This window comes from Drosophila albomicans, chromosome 2L, assembly GCF_009650485.2.
Source record: "Drosophila albomicans strain 15112-1751.03 chromosome 2L, ASM965048v2, whole genome shotgun sequence".
In the NCBI taxonomy this organism is placed as follows: domain Eukaryota; kingdom Metazoa; phylum Arthropoda; class Insecta; order Diptera; family Drosophilidae; genus Drosophila; species Drosophila albomicans.
Genome location: NC_047628.2, coordinates 4,496,840 through 4,514,442, shown reverse-complemented (window position 1 = coordinate 4,514,442; position 17,603 = coordinate 4,496,840). Strand labels below are relative to the sequence as shown.

General features: G+C 36.2%; 1 protein-coding gene across 1 annotated transcript; it reads left to right on the top strand.

The window, feature by feature from the left end:
• Positions 1–10,115: 10,115 nt before the first annotated feature.
• On the top strand, positions 10,116–11,781 carry LOC117565571 (uncharacterized). Its single transcript, XM_052002179.1, has 4 exons — positions 10,116–10,388; positions 10,444–10,529; positions 10,628–10,772; positions 11,546–11,781. The coding sequence occupies exons 1-4, from the start codon at positions 10,223–10,225 to the stop codon at positions 11,779–11,781; spliced, it is 633 nt and encodes a 210-aa protein (XP_051858139.1). The 5' UTR covers positions 10,116–10,222.
• Positions 11,782–17,603: the final 5,822 nt, after the last annotated feature.

Sequence of the window (17,603 nt, the reverse complement as noted above, 5' to 3'; positions counted from 1 at the left end):
GCGCTTTTTGAATTATTTTCCCGTCGTCCGACTTTGGATCAATTCGCTTTTGGCTATAGCACACACACACACAAAACATGGCCTGAGTATAATTTGCGAATAGATTTGAATTTGAATATGTATTCACATCTGAATTTTGCATTCGATTTCGAATTTGGGTTTAGTTTTGTGCAGGTTGCGCAGTTAATTCGATTGCATCTTGTTTTTGCTCTAAAACAAAATCGCTTCGCTCTGCTTTGCTCCGTTCCATTCCATTCCGTTGCGTTGCGTTGCGCTCTCCTTTCCAATTGCACTGCCCTCTTGCCCTTCGTGTCAATCCACGCCCACTAAGGCTAGGCTACTGTGTCTATGGTGTGCTTGGCATTTCGAGTTGTTGTTTTGCTGCGGTTTTTTGCCGCGTTGTTTGTTATTTTCGCTTGTAATTTGTCGCTCTGACTAGGCAACTTTTGTTGTTCTTACGTATGCGGATGAATGAGTGTGTCTGTATAAGTGCATGTGTGTGTGTGAGTGTGTGTGTGTGTATTTGGGGTATACGTACAGCTATTGCTCAAATATTTTATTATTTATGCGCTTTAGTAGACGGCACTCGAGTTTTTGTTGTTCGACCGTTCCGAAAACATTTTTAGCTGACATGCCAAAAGTTTTTGCCTCAATGAAGTTTTGATTTTGGGCGAGTTTTTGGCTACGCACATGTTGGACAGCAGCAGAGCAAGGTGGTGGAGGCAAGGGGGGAGGGCATTGAAGTGCGGCAAGGCAATTACATGAAAATGCATTTATTATTGTTGTGAATTTCACTTTTTTGTTGTTGCTCCATTCTAGTTGTTTGTTGCTGTTGTTGCAAAGTGCGAAATGCCTGGAAAAAGCTGCATTAAAATTGCAAGTTTGTTTTCCTACAGAATGGTTTTTTTCTTCCTGTGGCGTAGGATCAGGCGGAGATGGGAAAATGTTTTTTGAGGGGTATGTTGGTTTTTGATTGTGGCCTTGCCATAAATTTGTTACAAATTTATTGTAAATTGTTTATGACTCCGTTGAGCTTTAAATGCTAGTTGTTGAATTTTAATAAATTGTGATGGCTTTTTATGCAAAATGAATTCGTACATCCATGAAAATGGTCAAACGAAATCAAATTGTTATTCAATTTACATTCCACTTACAGGTTTCACCGATGACACAACGAAAATGTTAATTGGAACAAGTATCTATAATATTACTTGGAAATTTCTCATTGTTTTACATGAATTAATAAATAGAAATTAATAAGTGACAAATGTTTTCTTCAAAGAAAACGCAAACAAAATAATGGTCTTTTTTTTTATAAACGCTATCCATGTGGTAGGGGGCCTTCAGGAAATATATGTAACAGGCACAAGGAGGCATCTCCGACCCTATATATTTATTCATCATCAGCGTCAATAGCCGATAAGATATAGTCATGTCCATCTGTCCGTCCGTAACAACACTTACATAGATCTCAGGGACTATAAGAGATAGAGCTATATTTTTCTTTATCAGTACTTGTAATGCACAACAAGTTTGTTTCAAATTTTTGCCACTCCCTCTCGCGACCCGCTATTCGATAAAAATCGAATAACAAGCATAATTTTGGTATAAATAATATAAACATAAATATAATATTTATGATTCCTAAGAATTTGATTGCGATCGGTTAAAAATTGCAAAAGTTGCTTAAGAAATACTTCTGTATGGCAAATCTGATAGTTTTTATCTTTTATGTAACATTTTGAATGTAGTACTTCATTGATATATCAAAAATGACCACAGGTGGAATATTATTTGGTATTTGCTTTTTTTGCTTTTTTTATAAATAGGTAGCGGGTATCTCACAGCCGACCACACTTGCTTTCTTACGTGTCATTTAGAGTGTTATTAAAAGGCTTAAACAAACGTCAACCCTATTGGGGGATTTCGAAAACTGTATAACCACAAAAGAAGTTTTAGGTGAACATATTATTAAAATATACAGTCAAGTCAAGACTAATATGTTACTCACATATATAATATTATATATTACTTATATATATAATTCTTTTCTTATATTTTTGTTGATGATCCATTAATTTTTTTAGTTTTAATAATATTTATTTAAATTAAATACTCATTTTATTGATAAATATCAATTAGTTATTAATATTATTATTTGCTAACTTAAAAACTCGTGAGTTCTTAAAGAATGGTATTTATTATTTTCTAAACAAATTTGTATTCGGTAGAGAGGTAAGATGTTATATATGAAAAAATAGCAGGGGTCATTGGTAAACTGTATTTCTGTTAATTTAATATTAATTAATTAAACAATTTGCTTATTGTCTAAACAGATTATTAATAAAGAAGAGAAAAAAATTGTTGTTTCCTAGCAATTATTTTTTTTTTAATAGTAATATTCAGCGCTATTGCAATGCGTTACTTTCATAATATTGGCAAAGTATTTGTGTTTATTTATCTATTTGGTAATCTGGCTTCCATCAGTCAGAGTGAAATCAGAAACTTTCAGCTCTGTTGGATCCACTACAATACGCCATTTACTTTCTTCGTTCGTTTCTTTATGCTGAGGCAGAGCGTGGCCATAGATCATTATTAGGGAAAATAATAAAGTCACCTGAAGAAAATTTATCAAAATCATAAATCATTGCAAATTGCTGCCATTTTTTTCTGCGTATGCTTATGCGTGATTCTTTGTGAGTCTGTGAGTGTGTCTGTGGATGTTAGTGTGAGTGTGAGTGTGAGCGGGTGTGTGCAATAATTTCTCAATACATTGCATGTGTCGGCGTTTGAAATATTTGCAAGCTGGCGCTGAAATGTATGCATTAGAAATTCTTGTAGCGGAGTGAGTGCAACTATGCGTCGTATGAGTGATATTTGGAGTGAATGAGTTTGATTCGAGTGAGTTGTATTTAAAGAGTCATTTAAGCACTCTCTTTACCAGGTGTTTCAATGCAGAGACTTTAAATTAAAGAGTTCAGTGTTTTAGCTTTTGCTTTCACGCGTCAAAGAGATTAACTTTGAGTACTTTAAGTTATTACGCTGAGTGAGTTAGTTTTGGAGTCGAATTTTAAAGAAATGTTCTCCTTTTAAGTGCCTACTGCTTACGGACTCTCTTACTTAATATAAGTTAAGCTTGAGTGTTCTTTATAGTACAGCGACTCTCTTCGGAAGAGGCCTGAGTCTATTGAATCTATACTTCGAGTGAGTTACAATTGAGTGCGTTAAATAAAAGAGAGTCGAGTGCGTTGAACTAAGAGCGAATGTGTTTGTGTTGATATAAGAGCGTTTCACTTTGAGTTAGAGGTCTCTTGAGCTAAACAGATGACTTTAAAATACTCTGATAGACATTACTTTCCGTTTTGAGCAAAAAGTTGAATGCAAAGGTCAGGACAACACTTCTATTGCTTCTAGGAATTAAAAAGGGCTTCTATAATCTGAGTAGTTATGCATGTCCTTTTCCCCATATATATGAAGAGTGTTATTTAAAATATGAAAAATGTATAAATAAAATATAATATTAATTTATTAATATATTGGCATTTCCAAGGAATAGATTCTTTTAAGGAAAGCTAAATCATGCATATATAGAACAAGAATGTATTCCCATCTATGTATGAGTATTTACAGTGAAAAAAAACATAAACTGAAACCATTTTAAAAATAAGAAAAGATAAGCTTATAACTCTGGATTAGCACAATATTTATAGTAACGATTAATTTTAGTAACTTTTTTTTTGTTTTACGAGAAAATATATGTATAAATTCGTTTGTGATTTGAGTACTTAATAATCTTAAAACAGAAGAATAATTCTAAAATCATTCTTAGCTCTCATTAAATTGTCAAGAGCTAATAAATTTATCTTTACTCAAAATAAAAAAATATTTTGGTATAAGTTTTTTTTTCACAATTACCCGTAAATAACTTTCTTTTATATGTTATTACTGAAATTCCCAATGAAGTTAAGATCGAGTAGTTTTTTTTTTCATTACGCATTGATAAAACTTTTAACTTTGACATTATTCAAAATAAATAATCCACTTAAATGTGAACATATCAATAAAATCTCTTGGAAGTGGAGAAATGTCAACGGCATGTATTGTATAACTTAATCGACATCACAATATTTTTTATGAAAATGCAACGCATTCGAAGATGCGGGGCAAGATGCCTTGTGTCCAATAAATTATGCTGGAAAAAGAATGACAATTGACAATTGACGAAAAATGGTTTTAATTACAAATTTAATGGAGTATCAGTGTACGGGAAATAAGTGTGCGATTGAAGGATTCGTCAATAATCAACAGCTGGATGTGGAAAGCCACTCGATGGCATACGGATGGGAAAAGGTGAAAAAGGAAAGCTGAGTTTTTTTGCAGTCGTCAACTAGCGCGATTCTCAAAGGAACAGCAAATCAACAGACCGACAACGGCAAACAAATAACAACAAAATGAAGCCATAAATACATTTGGCATCGACTGATGGCCACTTCAATGAACACCGCATCGCTGTTCATCCCACTTTTCTGGCTACTATTGCTGCTGCTCATGTTGCTCCTGCTGCATCCTTTTGGTTCGCTTTGTGCCGGCGACTTTTTAATTAAAATAAAAATGCAACACTCACACGCACATGCCGAGAGATTGAGGTTGAGTCAGACATCGAGTGCGACGGAGAGGGGAGATGGTGATTGGGGTATAATGATGATGAGTGCGGGTAAATCACGACAACAATAAAAATTAAGTTTAAGCGCATTTAAAATGCCAACACTCAGCGAACAAGGAAATCACATGAAATCAATGCGCATAAGTTTAATGCAATTCGCATGCGACTACGAACATACATAAAGCATGTATGTATATATGTGTATACACATACAATGACAATCAACACACACACACATGCACTTACGCCGACAAAGCAACAATCGTAATAAACAATTGTTGGAAATTAATTTTTGTTTTTAAATAATAGGCTTATAAAATAATTAAACGCAAACGGCTTACTTTTAATGGTCCTCTCGCTCTGCATAGATCGAGGGGGCGGGGGCGGGGGCGGGGAGTGGTTGCATTCTGGTTGCCTGAGTGTGTGTACGTGTGTGTGGTTAACTTTTGGAGGACCATAAAAATATGAAAAATGCTTGTGCAAATTTGTTGAAATATTTCGCATTTTTTCGCAAGCGTTTTTGATGCGTTTTAAATGGCAACAGCAACATCCACATTCACATTCACATCAACAGCAACAGCAACACCGACAGCAACAACAAAGCCAACATCAACGACCATAATAACAGCAATAACAACTGACAATTAATTGTTAAAAATCAATTTGCAGAACGCATGCGGTTAACTCATTTATTTGGTCTTCTTGTTCAACTTGCTCTCTGCTCTATCTATACCCTGTTTGTAGCGAAATACGCTCAGAGGGGAGCTTAAATGACCCAATTCATCTGGATATTCGAACCCAAATTTAAGAAGGTGAAAATTGTTTTACACATTTTCTAAATTGATTTCGCGTGTCAAAAATTAAATGCAATTTTTTTTCTTTTGTTAAACACAGGATATCTCTGGAACGTGCATATTCAATGCATGTGTAATTTTCATACTTATTTTATTTATTTATTTTATGTTGCGCTCAATTTAAATGAAATGCGTAACGAGCTGAAAATATGCCCGTTAAACGGGTTCAACGGCGAAAGTTAAAAGTGTTTATGCCTTCTAGGTGAAAAATTATATATAATGGCTGAGCGCTCGATACGCAACTTTTAAGTACACATCATTTAATATAAAAAATACATTTGAGTTGAAGGAAAGCATCAGTTACAGATAAATGACAAAGATATGCATTCGTTATCGAGAAATCAGGTCAGACATTTAAGCATTCGCTTTGCTTATTTTTAAATAAATTAAATAACATTTCAGTTCTTTTATCAGTCTTGATAGAATTGAAGTCTTAAGCATTAAATTGTAATTTTCTTAATATCATTTTACTTGTGGATAATTGAAAAAATGCTTCATTAACTTGTTGAAAATAAAAGTTAATATTTAAAGTCTTCATTATGAACACTGACAGAAGCTGTCTGCTGCAAAGCTTTTCGTACCTTTTGGGTTCTAGGAAGTCCTCAATAGAATGTTGTGTAATGTTGTTGCTGCATTGCTGCTGTTGATGATGTTGCTGTGAGTGATGATGATGCGTGTGTTCAGCCTTTGTGTCGTGCTCATCCGCATCCTCATCCTCATCCAGTTGCTCGTCTGCCTTGCACATTCTTGCTGGCATTGGCATCGTCAATGCGGTAGAGCCTGCCAGCCTGGTACATTACTCATATGCCACGTTGCATCGGCCGCAGCCTTGCCTCATTCATTTAGTCGTCAAGTACAAGTGCATTTGCATCGAAATTGATTGCTCACAAAACTGCCGATATGGTAAAATTGGCAATTTAGTGTGGCGTTTTCGCCGAAAATGTTGAAAGCGGTGAGAGAGGGGAGGGTGCTGTGCTGTGGGCGTGGCTGGTGTGAAGGTGTGGCCGCCTGCTGCCTCAACAGTTTGTTGATTAAAAGGCTGCTTAACTAAAATTGAGAGCGCGTCGGTTGAAGTTTAATGCCACTTGAGTAGCACCAACAACCACCAGCAACACCTGTCATACATACATTCATACATATGAGAGTGTGTGTGTGTGTTTGCATTTAAGTATTTGTGTGTAAGCGCGTGTGTTCAGCGAAAGCGTTTAAAACTCTTTTGAACTACTCGTAAATGAACAGTTTTAACAACTCAGACAGGCAGCCAGCAAGTAAGCAAGCAGTAAGAGGCAACCGACGATCAACAATGGTTTTTTCTCTTTCTCTCCCTTTCTCCTTTCTGTGTGTGCGCTGTTGTTGTTGTTGTTATTATTATAACAGAAGCCATGGAGTTTTCTGTTTGCTTTTGGCCTTTTTGTATGTACGCAACTTTATTTTTGAGTTTGTTTTCAACTTTGCTGCCGAAAATGTTTCATAAACAGAAATAAAAAATCCATAAAAAAGAACTAAAAACTTTTCAAATATTACGGCGAAAATGTAAATGAAATTTGAAATAATTGCTGGCAACTATTTGCCATTGTTTTTATGAAAAAGTAAAGTTAAGCGAAAAACAATTGCCGATGAGAACGAAGCCCAAATAAATATCCAGATCAAAGTCAGTTCCTTGCAATGCAATTCAATTGTGTGCTAAGTACACAAACAAATTGGGTCTTTGATTTAACTACAGAAGGAGTTTAATAGTAGAAAAGCGACGATAAATGTTATAGTAATAATTATCGCGCAATTTGCTTTATGTTCTTTGTGACTATTCATCCTTTTACTGCATTTTTCAATGAGCAGCAACTTTTTATCTGGGTCACTAAAGTACTTGGAAAATGAATATTTTTTGACATGTTGAAGTTGCATTTTTACAACATTTCAAACAATATTTATATCATCATAGAAACATCGAACATTCTTGCTTCAGAAATATAAATACATATTACTCTCATACCCTATTTAGATTAAATACATCTGCTTTAATGATGCGGTTCGTCAAGGGTGGCAAATTTCGACACTCAATTCACACCCACACAGTTTTGAGTGCCGGTGCTACTTAGCACTCGCAATCCGAGTAAGAAATACATACACACTTACTCAAAATCATGCGAGTACTGCTAGTGTGAGTGATTGTCATACTCAGGCCTTTATTGCACTTGCCTATTCGGCACCGGATCATTTTTGACACTCGGCTTGTAGACACTTGTGTCTTGCCAGTAGTTGTTCTTCGTGCAACTGATCATTTTTGCACTCATGAATGCTCAGATTCTGAAAAACACCCAAGTGTTTTGCTCAGACACCCAAGTGTTTGATCAGACACCCGAGTGTCTGAGCAAATACTCGGGTGTTTTTCCCCCACCCCCATTGATGCTTGTGTGTCGGGGCTCGCGGTTAGATTTTATAACTTTTGCTTTGTGAATGATTTTTGCGTGTTTTTACTTTTACAAATGGACAATGAAAATATCAGATGGTTTTTCCTGAAATTTATGGAAATTTATGAATGTTAAAAACCCAAAAACTCATAAAATAGGTAAATTACACTTAATAAAACTGATTAGGCGTATTTTTACATGTTTTTGTTCCTTATCAATATATAAAAATCCTTTAAAATTAAAATTTAATTTTGATTAATTATATAAGTCATCAAATAAATACACTAGACAAAGTCCAAAAAATAACATGAACAGTACAAAAAGCCGACGGCAGTTCTGCATCTCAACGTATGTACATAGTATGTACTACATACATACATACAAACATATGTACATACGATCGTACCGGTCCACTCATTTTTTACCAAGTGCACTGGATAGACACACCCATAACCACCGGCACCGGCTTTAGTGTGCATAGAATCGCAGATCGCAAATTGCCGAGTATGCCTCGGCACTTGCTCAATAACTGTCTGGCCTTTGTTGATACTCATACTCATGAGGATAAGCCTTTCTTGACACTTATACCCATGAGTATAAGCCGTTTTAGGCACCGGTACTCATGAGTACAAGCCTTTTTAGACACCGGTACTCATGAGTAAGTGTATTTTTTGATACTCATACTCATGAGTACAAATGTATCGAAAAGGCACATGAGTAACCGCCGGTTACTAACCGGTGCACCTGTTGAGTGTGTATACCCGTGCCGTTCTCTGACTCACACCCATATATTTTTGGGTGCCGGTGCTACTCAGCACTCGCAAACCGAGTAAGAGATACACACACACACACACACACACTCAAAATCGTGTGGGTACTGCGAGTCTGAGTGATTGTCATTGTCATTTTGGCGAGTTGATAGTTTGACAAATGGATAAATAAAAAATAGATGGTTTTTCTTGAAATTAATTCATTAAATAATTAAACGATATATTTGCAAGTTTTCTAAAAATTTGAATTTTCTTCTTGAATTATGTTATTAATTAGGTAACATATAACAAGTACTTTAAAATGTAATTTTAATTAATTATACATATAAGTGATTCCATAAGTCATCATGCATACGCCAAGCAATAGTTGTATAATTTAAATTGTATAGATGATCGCTAATGAGCAAATGCTATCAGCATTTCTTGCATCTCAACATACATACATATAAACACACATATGTATGTACATATTATATGTGCGTGCCTGGCCACTCATAATTTCTTATCGAGTGTTGTGACGTAACCACCAATACCGGATTTACCCGAGTGCGTAAGATCACATCACAGCCATACTCTTTAGTATCCCAGCAAGCAAAGTTAGGAGGCTTTAAATTATGTGTCCGAAAAGAGCCAAACTTAAGAGCGTTTTCTGCGCATGCACATAAATAAGATCGTTTTCGGAGCGCAATTGGTGCATTCTAAACTTCGACTCATAAAATGGTCTATTGTCTGAGCATATTCGGAGTTAAGTTAAGTAAGAACAGAGTAAAAACTGCGCTTAAAATAAATTTATTTCGTTTTTGCATTACGTGCCTTGCAAGTCGGACGTGATAAGTGGGGAATTTTAAGTTAATTTAAAAATTAATGTTAAGTTCTTAATATTTATTTTAAGTTTTTCATAATTTTATATTTCAATAATTTTCAAATTTGTCTTCAAATTCTTAATATTTTTCTTATATTGTAATTTGTTGAGCTAAATAAAAATTATATAAAGTTAAATTTATCCACACAGTGCCTAAAAAATCAACTTTTATGTGCAGTTTCTGAGGATTTTCCATGCTTTGTTGGAAGGATGAAAGCACTTATGTATATGTATCTGTGTCAGTAAAGAGTCATATTTCACGGAAAAACCGCTTTCTTTTTTCTTTGGACACTTTATGATATAAAATGCTCATAAAAACTATCAGAAAACGCTCACGCTTGCTGGGATTTACCTTTTTTGACACCCATATGTGCCTTTCTTGACATCCGTACTCATGAGTATATACTCATTTTTTTACTCATTTTATTTTTTGATACAATTATGTTGAAAAGGCACATGAATAACCGGCTGTGACTACAACCGATAACGAAGTAGAGGTTCGATCGAAAGTCGCAGTTCAGTTTAAGTTTCAGTTCAAGATTGACAGTCGCAGTTTAGTTGTAATTTCAGTTCAAGATTCATAATTTACCTATTCCATATTATCCTTGCATCTCTAAATTTATAAATATTTATTTAGTGAATAAAAAGAACGAAAAGTTTTGAAAATGATAAAACCTTTGGAAAAAGTTGGATTCTTGGAACTTCACACCGCTGGGTTTATTATTGGCGTACTAGGAGTGATTGGAAGCGTTTTCCTTTTTTGCATAGGTGCTGTTTATGTGGCAGCAGAAAATGGCGAAGAGTCACGATCATATGACCAATTCGAAGCTGGTAAAGTCCTGACATTTTTCGTTGATTTTCAAATTCAATGAATTTGTTTCTTTAGTTACAACCATAACCGGCGGTGTCTTCATGGGTGTTAGCATCTTGCTTGTTGTGATATCAGGCTTACTCATATACGGAATAAAGCAGGTATGAATCGTCAACAATCAGTTTTTTTTTTGTAGCAAGTTCATATGAGTATATTTTTTTTTAATTTATTGAAATTGTCATTTCTTTCTTTTAAACAGAACCGACATTCTATGTTGTTGCCCTGGTTGGTGATATCTACTCTTGGCGTTGTACTCAGCTGTTTCCAATTGTTGATATGCTTGTGGGACTTTGTTGCTCTTTCACACAACTTCTTAATCTTCTTGCTCCAAGTATTTTTTACCGGTAAGTTTATTTGTTTATGCATATCTGAAGTATTCCTGATTATGTTTTAAAATATGAACTTGTAGATACAGATTAGACATCTGCATGAGACCACTCACAACATACGTCTCATTGAATACATTCGAATGGAATGGAATGGAATGAGTGGAATGCAAGAAATGAATCGACATTGTATCAGTATGAGTTCGCGTTTTGCTTCATAGCTTGGGACGTTGAACGAAATGAAAGAGAACGAATGAAGCGAAAAGGGAAATGACAAATTTGGCACTGCGTAGTGTATTCGAGTAATTCGAGTTGTTGCGTGCAAATTCGGTCCATTCTTTTTCTGAGGCCTGCAGTTCAAAGACGCATTTATGGACACCTTATTAATAAAAGAAGCGGACGAATCTGTATGCATTTGTAGTCCGCGTTATTTTTATTGTCTTTTTTAGTTTAATGTTGTTGTTTTAACTTATTTTTTACAGTTTAATTTTATTTACAGTTGCAACTTGAATCGTTCGAATTCAGCGTCTCAGTTTTCTGAGTTCTCACTTCATTCAATTCGTTTCTCTTTCTCTATTCTTTGTGCGACTGAGTCGTACGTAAGCGAGTCAACTCATTCACTTCAGTTTGGCTTTGCTTTCAAATTCACTCAACTCATTTTGAGGATTGTGCATTTGAATGTGATTTTTTTGCCACTCATGCAGATGTCTAATACAGATTTTAACATTAAAGAATATATTGCATAGATAAATGTTCTAACATTGCATGTACATATTTGGAATCACTTACAGGTCTGAATATCTACATTTATTATGTAATATTCTCGCTATACACACATATGAAAATGGATTGCGGAAACGGTCGCGTATTGACTCCGCCTCCAGCAGCAGCAGTATCATTGCAACAAACTGATCCTCCCGCATATTCCCCCAACGCCGAATATCCCACCAACGCCGCATATCCCACCAATGCCGTATATCCTCCCATCGCATATCCAACTACCTACCCCACCTATAATAAGGTATAAGTTCAGGAAACCTCTTCTTTGTTACACTTATGGAAGCTTACTCATCTTGATTCCCATCACCTTAAAAGGACACCAAATAAGAGAATATCAAGTATTGACGTATATTTGCACTGCGAATATTTTTATTAATCACACATAAGCATTTAAAAAACCTTAAGCCGAAGACCAACAAACATAATTAACTTACTCACTGCATACTAAGTATGTATATTGTCGTTTATTAGATTCAATTAATTGATTAATAACACCATTGTTTATAAGTATATCACAACATTTAAGTATGGCCTCATGAACACAGATTTTAAATTTATTAAAAAGATTAGAAATGTAACTTAACTTTCGTGGTTTTATTCATATTGCACATATGTGTATAAATATTCACATGCAGAAATCTCAGATTGGTTTCCTAACTATGAAGGAATTTTATAAACTCGAAATACATGTACTATTTCAATAAAAGAAATCTTTTTCTGGAGTCTCAAAAGCAGAAAACTTAAACAATCTGGAACTATAAGTAACGGTATTATATTTTATTTAAAAGTGAATTTCAATCCTTTAAGCACTCTACAGAACTTTTTTGAATTTCCACTTTGAAATAGCATATACATACCTTTTAAAGGTAGATAAAAGCTGTATACATACATACAGTTTCAAATCCCTAATAAATTTGACTTTAAAAGTAAACACTGTATAGTTAAATGCCTATTTTGAGGGCATACTCGTACACAACAAAACATTAATTTTAAGAATCCAGTTTGGGGTTGTTTTTATTGTCAGTAGTAGTTAACAACTATCCAACGTTTAAATTTTTCGTCATGAAATATGCAAGGATCTGGTAACGATGGCCTTAGTATCTGCTACTTTTACTATGAATATGCAGAGAAGTGTTAAGCAGTAATTTATAATCATACTGACCACAACTAACAAACATTTTGAGTACGTCATTCCATCATTTTTTTTTAATATGGCTGCGGAATTGATGGTAGTTGTGAGTCAGACATCGTCGAGGGTGCAAAATTTCGACACTCAACTCACACCCATAAATTTTTGGGTGCCGGTGCACTCGCAAACCGAGTAACACACACTCAAAATCGTATGGGTACTGCGAGTCTGAGTGATTGTCATACTCAATGCCTTTCTTGCATTTGCCTTTTCGGCACCTGATCATTTTAGACACTCGGCTTGTAGACACTTGTGTCTTGCCGATGGTTGTTCTTCGTGTAACCGATCATTTTTGCACTCATGACGAAATGGCTTGTGTCTTATGAGTATCTGCTCAAATTCTGAACTCGAGTGTCTGAGCAAATACTCGGGTGTTTTTCCCCCACCCCTATTGATGCTTGTGTGTCGCGGCTCGCGGTTAGATTTTATAACTTTTGCTTTGTGAATGATTTTTGCGTGTTTTTACATTTACAAATGGACAATGAAAATATCAGATGGTTTTTCCTGAAATTTATGAATGTTAAAAACCCAAAAACTCATAAATAGGTAAATTACACATAATAAAACTGATTAGGTGTATTTTTACTTGTTGTTGTTCCTTATCAATATATAAAAATCCTTTAACATTAAAATTTAATTTTTATTAATTATATAAGTTATCAAATAAATACACTAGACAAAGTCCAAAAAATCACAAGAACAGTAAAAAAAGCCGACGGCAGTTCTGCATCTCAACGTATGTACATAGTATGTACTACATACATACATACAAACATATGTACATACGATCGTACCGGTCCACTCATTTTTTACCAAGTGCACTGGATACACACACCCATAACCACCGGCACCGGCTTTAGTGTGCATAGAATCGCAGATCGCAAATTGACGAGTATGCCTCGGCACTTGCACAATAAGTGTCGGGTCTTTCTTGATACTCATACTCATGAGTATAAGACTTTTTAGGCACCGGTACTCATGAGTACAAGCCTTTTTAGACATGAGTATGTGTATTTTTGGCTACTCATACTCATGAGTACATGAGTGTATCGAAAAGGCACATGAGTAACCGGTGCACCGGTTGAGTGTGTATACCCGTGCCGTTCTCTGGCAAGTGCTTACATCAAAGTCACATCACGCAAAGAGCTGTTTAGAGGCAAACAATTATACAAAGTTAGTCAGGAAGAGGAAGAATATGAAATTCAATAAAAACAAATCCCCCGTAAATGAGAAATTAAATAAATGATGGGATTCAAAAAGTATAAGTTTATATAAATTTAATTTATTATTGATTAATTGACTCTACTTATTACATCTTATTTCGTACTGAAACGCTCATATTTCTATACAAAATGGTGAAATTGATCGTGTTGGCGATTTTCTTTAAAAATTTTCTCTCTATTTACTTGGATTTTTCAACTTTGTTTATTTTTGTATAGAATAATCCATCGATATTGCATTTTATTCCACAAATATACCAAAATATTATCCAAAATACAGCCAACTTTTCAGAATTCTCTATTAGTGGCTTATGGACCGATGCGGCGAAGGGTTCTACTTAACGGAAATTTGCAATGAAGTCCAGTCTAAACAGGGTATTGCCGGCAAAGGAATTGCAAAGATGTATCGATAGATTAGGCACTCATATGATAGCTTGATTGAGTTGACCGCCCTGAGCAATAAGGAAAGGTTTGCAACTCGTCAATAAACGAGAGTCAGTCTGTAACAAGGAAAAGGAATGAAAAAGAAAGGGATTCACTGAATTGTAGAACTTCTTGTAGTTAATGTGAAGTAGAATGTATTTGTAATTTTCTCACAATGCTTTTCTTTGTGCACACTTTGAAGTACACTTCTTTGCAAGTGAAGACCTGTCAGTAGCCAACACTTGATTTGGAGAGTGTGGTCGGAGCCCTAGCCAAAATATACAACCGCTAATTAGGAGCCTCGGTTATGTGCAAGCAATTATGAGTTCTGACAGGCAACATCAATCAGTCGCTGGCCAAAGAGCAGGCACCAAGTTTGCTGAAGCGATGTGCTCGTTGTGTCGTGTCGTCGTGCCACATGTATAATAAGTAGTATTGAGTGGGGGCCTGCTTGAAGGAGCAATCATGATCTGGAAACATCAATCAACAGCTCCGAGACTGAGACGAACTGAGTCACATTGACCTGCAGTCGCAGTCGTAGTCCTAGTCGCTGACTCAAAACTCCTCCGATGTAATATTGGCTAATAAACCAAGACAGTCTGGCGATGTGTATGTGTGTGTGTGTGTGGGTGGGCAGGGTGGCATAGGGGGTAGTCGGAGGGTATTCTGACAGCTGCCAAACAAGCGTTGCACATTAACGGCAATTGCTTTTAAATTGATTGATTTGCGTAGCTCAGGCGCTAAGCGGCCTCGCGTTCGCTTTCTCTCCCTCTCTCTCTCTCGCTTTGTATCTGTCTTTCGTTTCTACTGCCTGCCTCTCGCTTTCACTGCCTGATTCTCACTGTCTCGCTTTTGCTGTATGTGTTCAAACACAAACATGTCCAGAACGTGCAGCAGTGGCACTGACAGCAATGGCTTGATTGCATGCACTTGCCCACGTCCACGCCCACATCGCCCACATGTCCCCGCATCCCCCCTGTGCTGTGCTGTGGCATCAGCTGCCTTTTTGGGCAAACAAAATATGATTGCCTGCAATTAGGCGCAACGCTTTTGGCAGCCCTTTTGGCCACTTGCGAGCGCATTAAATAAGAAATTTTACGAAATTGCTAAACAACACGCCAAAAACTAATTACACACGCGGTAGCTGCAACTGCAGCACTTGCCACAGCCACAGCCACACTTGTTGTTGTTGTTGCTGTTGCAGTTGCATGCGAAAGGTGTTTGCTGAGGGTCGGTGGGCAACGTCAACCACGGACAGAGTGCTGCAACGGTCAAGTGCCTAAATGACATATTGAACTATGCCCGCAGCATTAGTTTAAACAAACGAGGCAAACAACCAACAACCAACAGCCAACAGCCGGCTCGACTAGCTGCCATGACTAATACTCTATTAAATGCTAGATAACACTTTGACTTAATAATTATTTGCTCACAAATGTTTGACATTTCAGCGGCATTTGTGGCTTGGCCTCCTCTCGACAGTCGACATTTGATATTCGTCTGCAGCTTGTCGCCTGCGAGCTATGTTTGCTGAAAGTCCTTTGAGGCAGGCGAGAGTTGTAAGCAGCCAGCGGAGGTAGTAAACCTTTACGTTGGAATAATATTGGTTAATTAAAATACATTTAACTTAACAACAACTATGCAATTTGATATTTGATTTATTTAATATTTACATCAAGATGCAATTGTATTACCAAAATAACATTAGCATTGATATTAAATATTTCTTATTAAGTTGACAAAATATCAAATTCAATTTCTATATGTTGAATAATAAATTGAATTGATATTAATTTAAAATTAACTTGACTGCAAATACAAATATAAGAAGCACTTGAAGTGAAGATGGGCAACTTTAATTTAAAATTAAGTAAGGTAAGTAAGTAAAATTAGGAACATGTTAACAAAAAAATATATTTACTATAATATTTTGTACCTCCAATAAATGCATTCATAATCAGCTTCAATAGCCGATACGATATAGCCATGTCCGTCTTATTGTCCGTATCAACACCAAAATCTCATCCCATCATCTGGAAAAAAACGAAAAGCGAAATTTTAATGTCATGATTTTTTGTGGACACAATTATAACAATTGTTTTTATAATTCCTAACAATTTGGTTGTGATCAGATGCACATTTTAGAAGCTTAGTTTTAAACTTAGTTGAATAGGTTGACAATCTGGCATATTTTGAGCTTAATAGTATATCGATATTCGAACTGTATGTAGTCTTGAGTATATTTAAGTATTTGTTAGGTATATTAATTTGAAATATTTTTAGAATAATACTCCACGGTTCGTAAGTTTGAAATATAACAAATCTTGACTATGACGCAGTTTTAGCTTGTGTCAAATCGAGTATTAATATTGCTGCTTTTCCGATATTTGCCACTCGTGTTATGCTTTTCCTCGGGCTGCCTTCCGCTCAAAGCGAATAGTCATAAGAGCAACACACACTGAATGTGAGGCTGAATTCCATTGAAAGCAGTTGGGCCTTCGAGTGGTCTACTCAGCCAAGTCCACATGTGCTTATGGCTACTTGAGATTGGTTTGTTCGCATAAAAAGGCGGTCAGGAAAACAAGTTGTTGCATACTTTTATGCGTGTTTCACACATCGCAAAACTCGAATGGCCGTCGCAATTCATAAATGGTAAAAGGGTTGGAAGCCAATGACGGCGATGCCGATGCCGATGGCAAAGCCGGTACAACATGGATTTGGATACCAAGCAGCGTATGCTAATAAATTTCTAATTGAATAAGCCATAAGCAAATGCGCCACACCATGAGAGAAAGAGTCGGGATGTTCAAACATGCACACACACACGCACGCCCGCTCATAACTTATAATGTCATTCGAATGGCTTAAAAGCGTTATCATTTCTTTATGTTTTTCCTTATTGCTAAGCGGCAGTCAAAGCGCGGGCGTTTGAGAGAACAAAGACCGACGACAGACGACATACGAACTCGAGTGGGAGTGTGAAAGAGTCAGAGTGTGCGGGGGACGGACTGGGAAAGAAAAGAGATAGAAAGAGCAAAAAATATTGTGTGCATAACGTATATGGCCAACAAGCAAAATGGCAGACAGTTGGCAGAACCCTGGGCCAGCAGCAGCAGCAGAGGCAGCAGCAGCCAACGGACCAAAAATACAGGACATGAATGAACGAGCCAACAACGAACGGGCAAGCGACGGCTTCGCATTTGCATTTGCATTTTACAAACAATTGAAAAAGTAGTT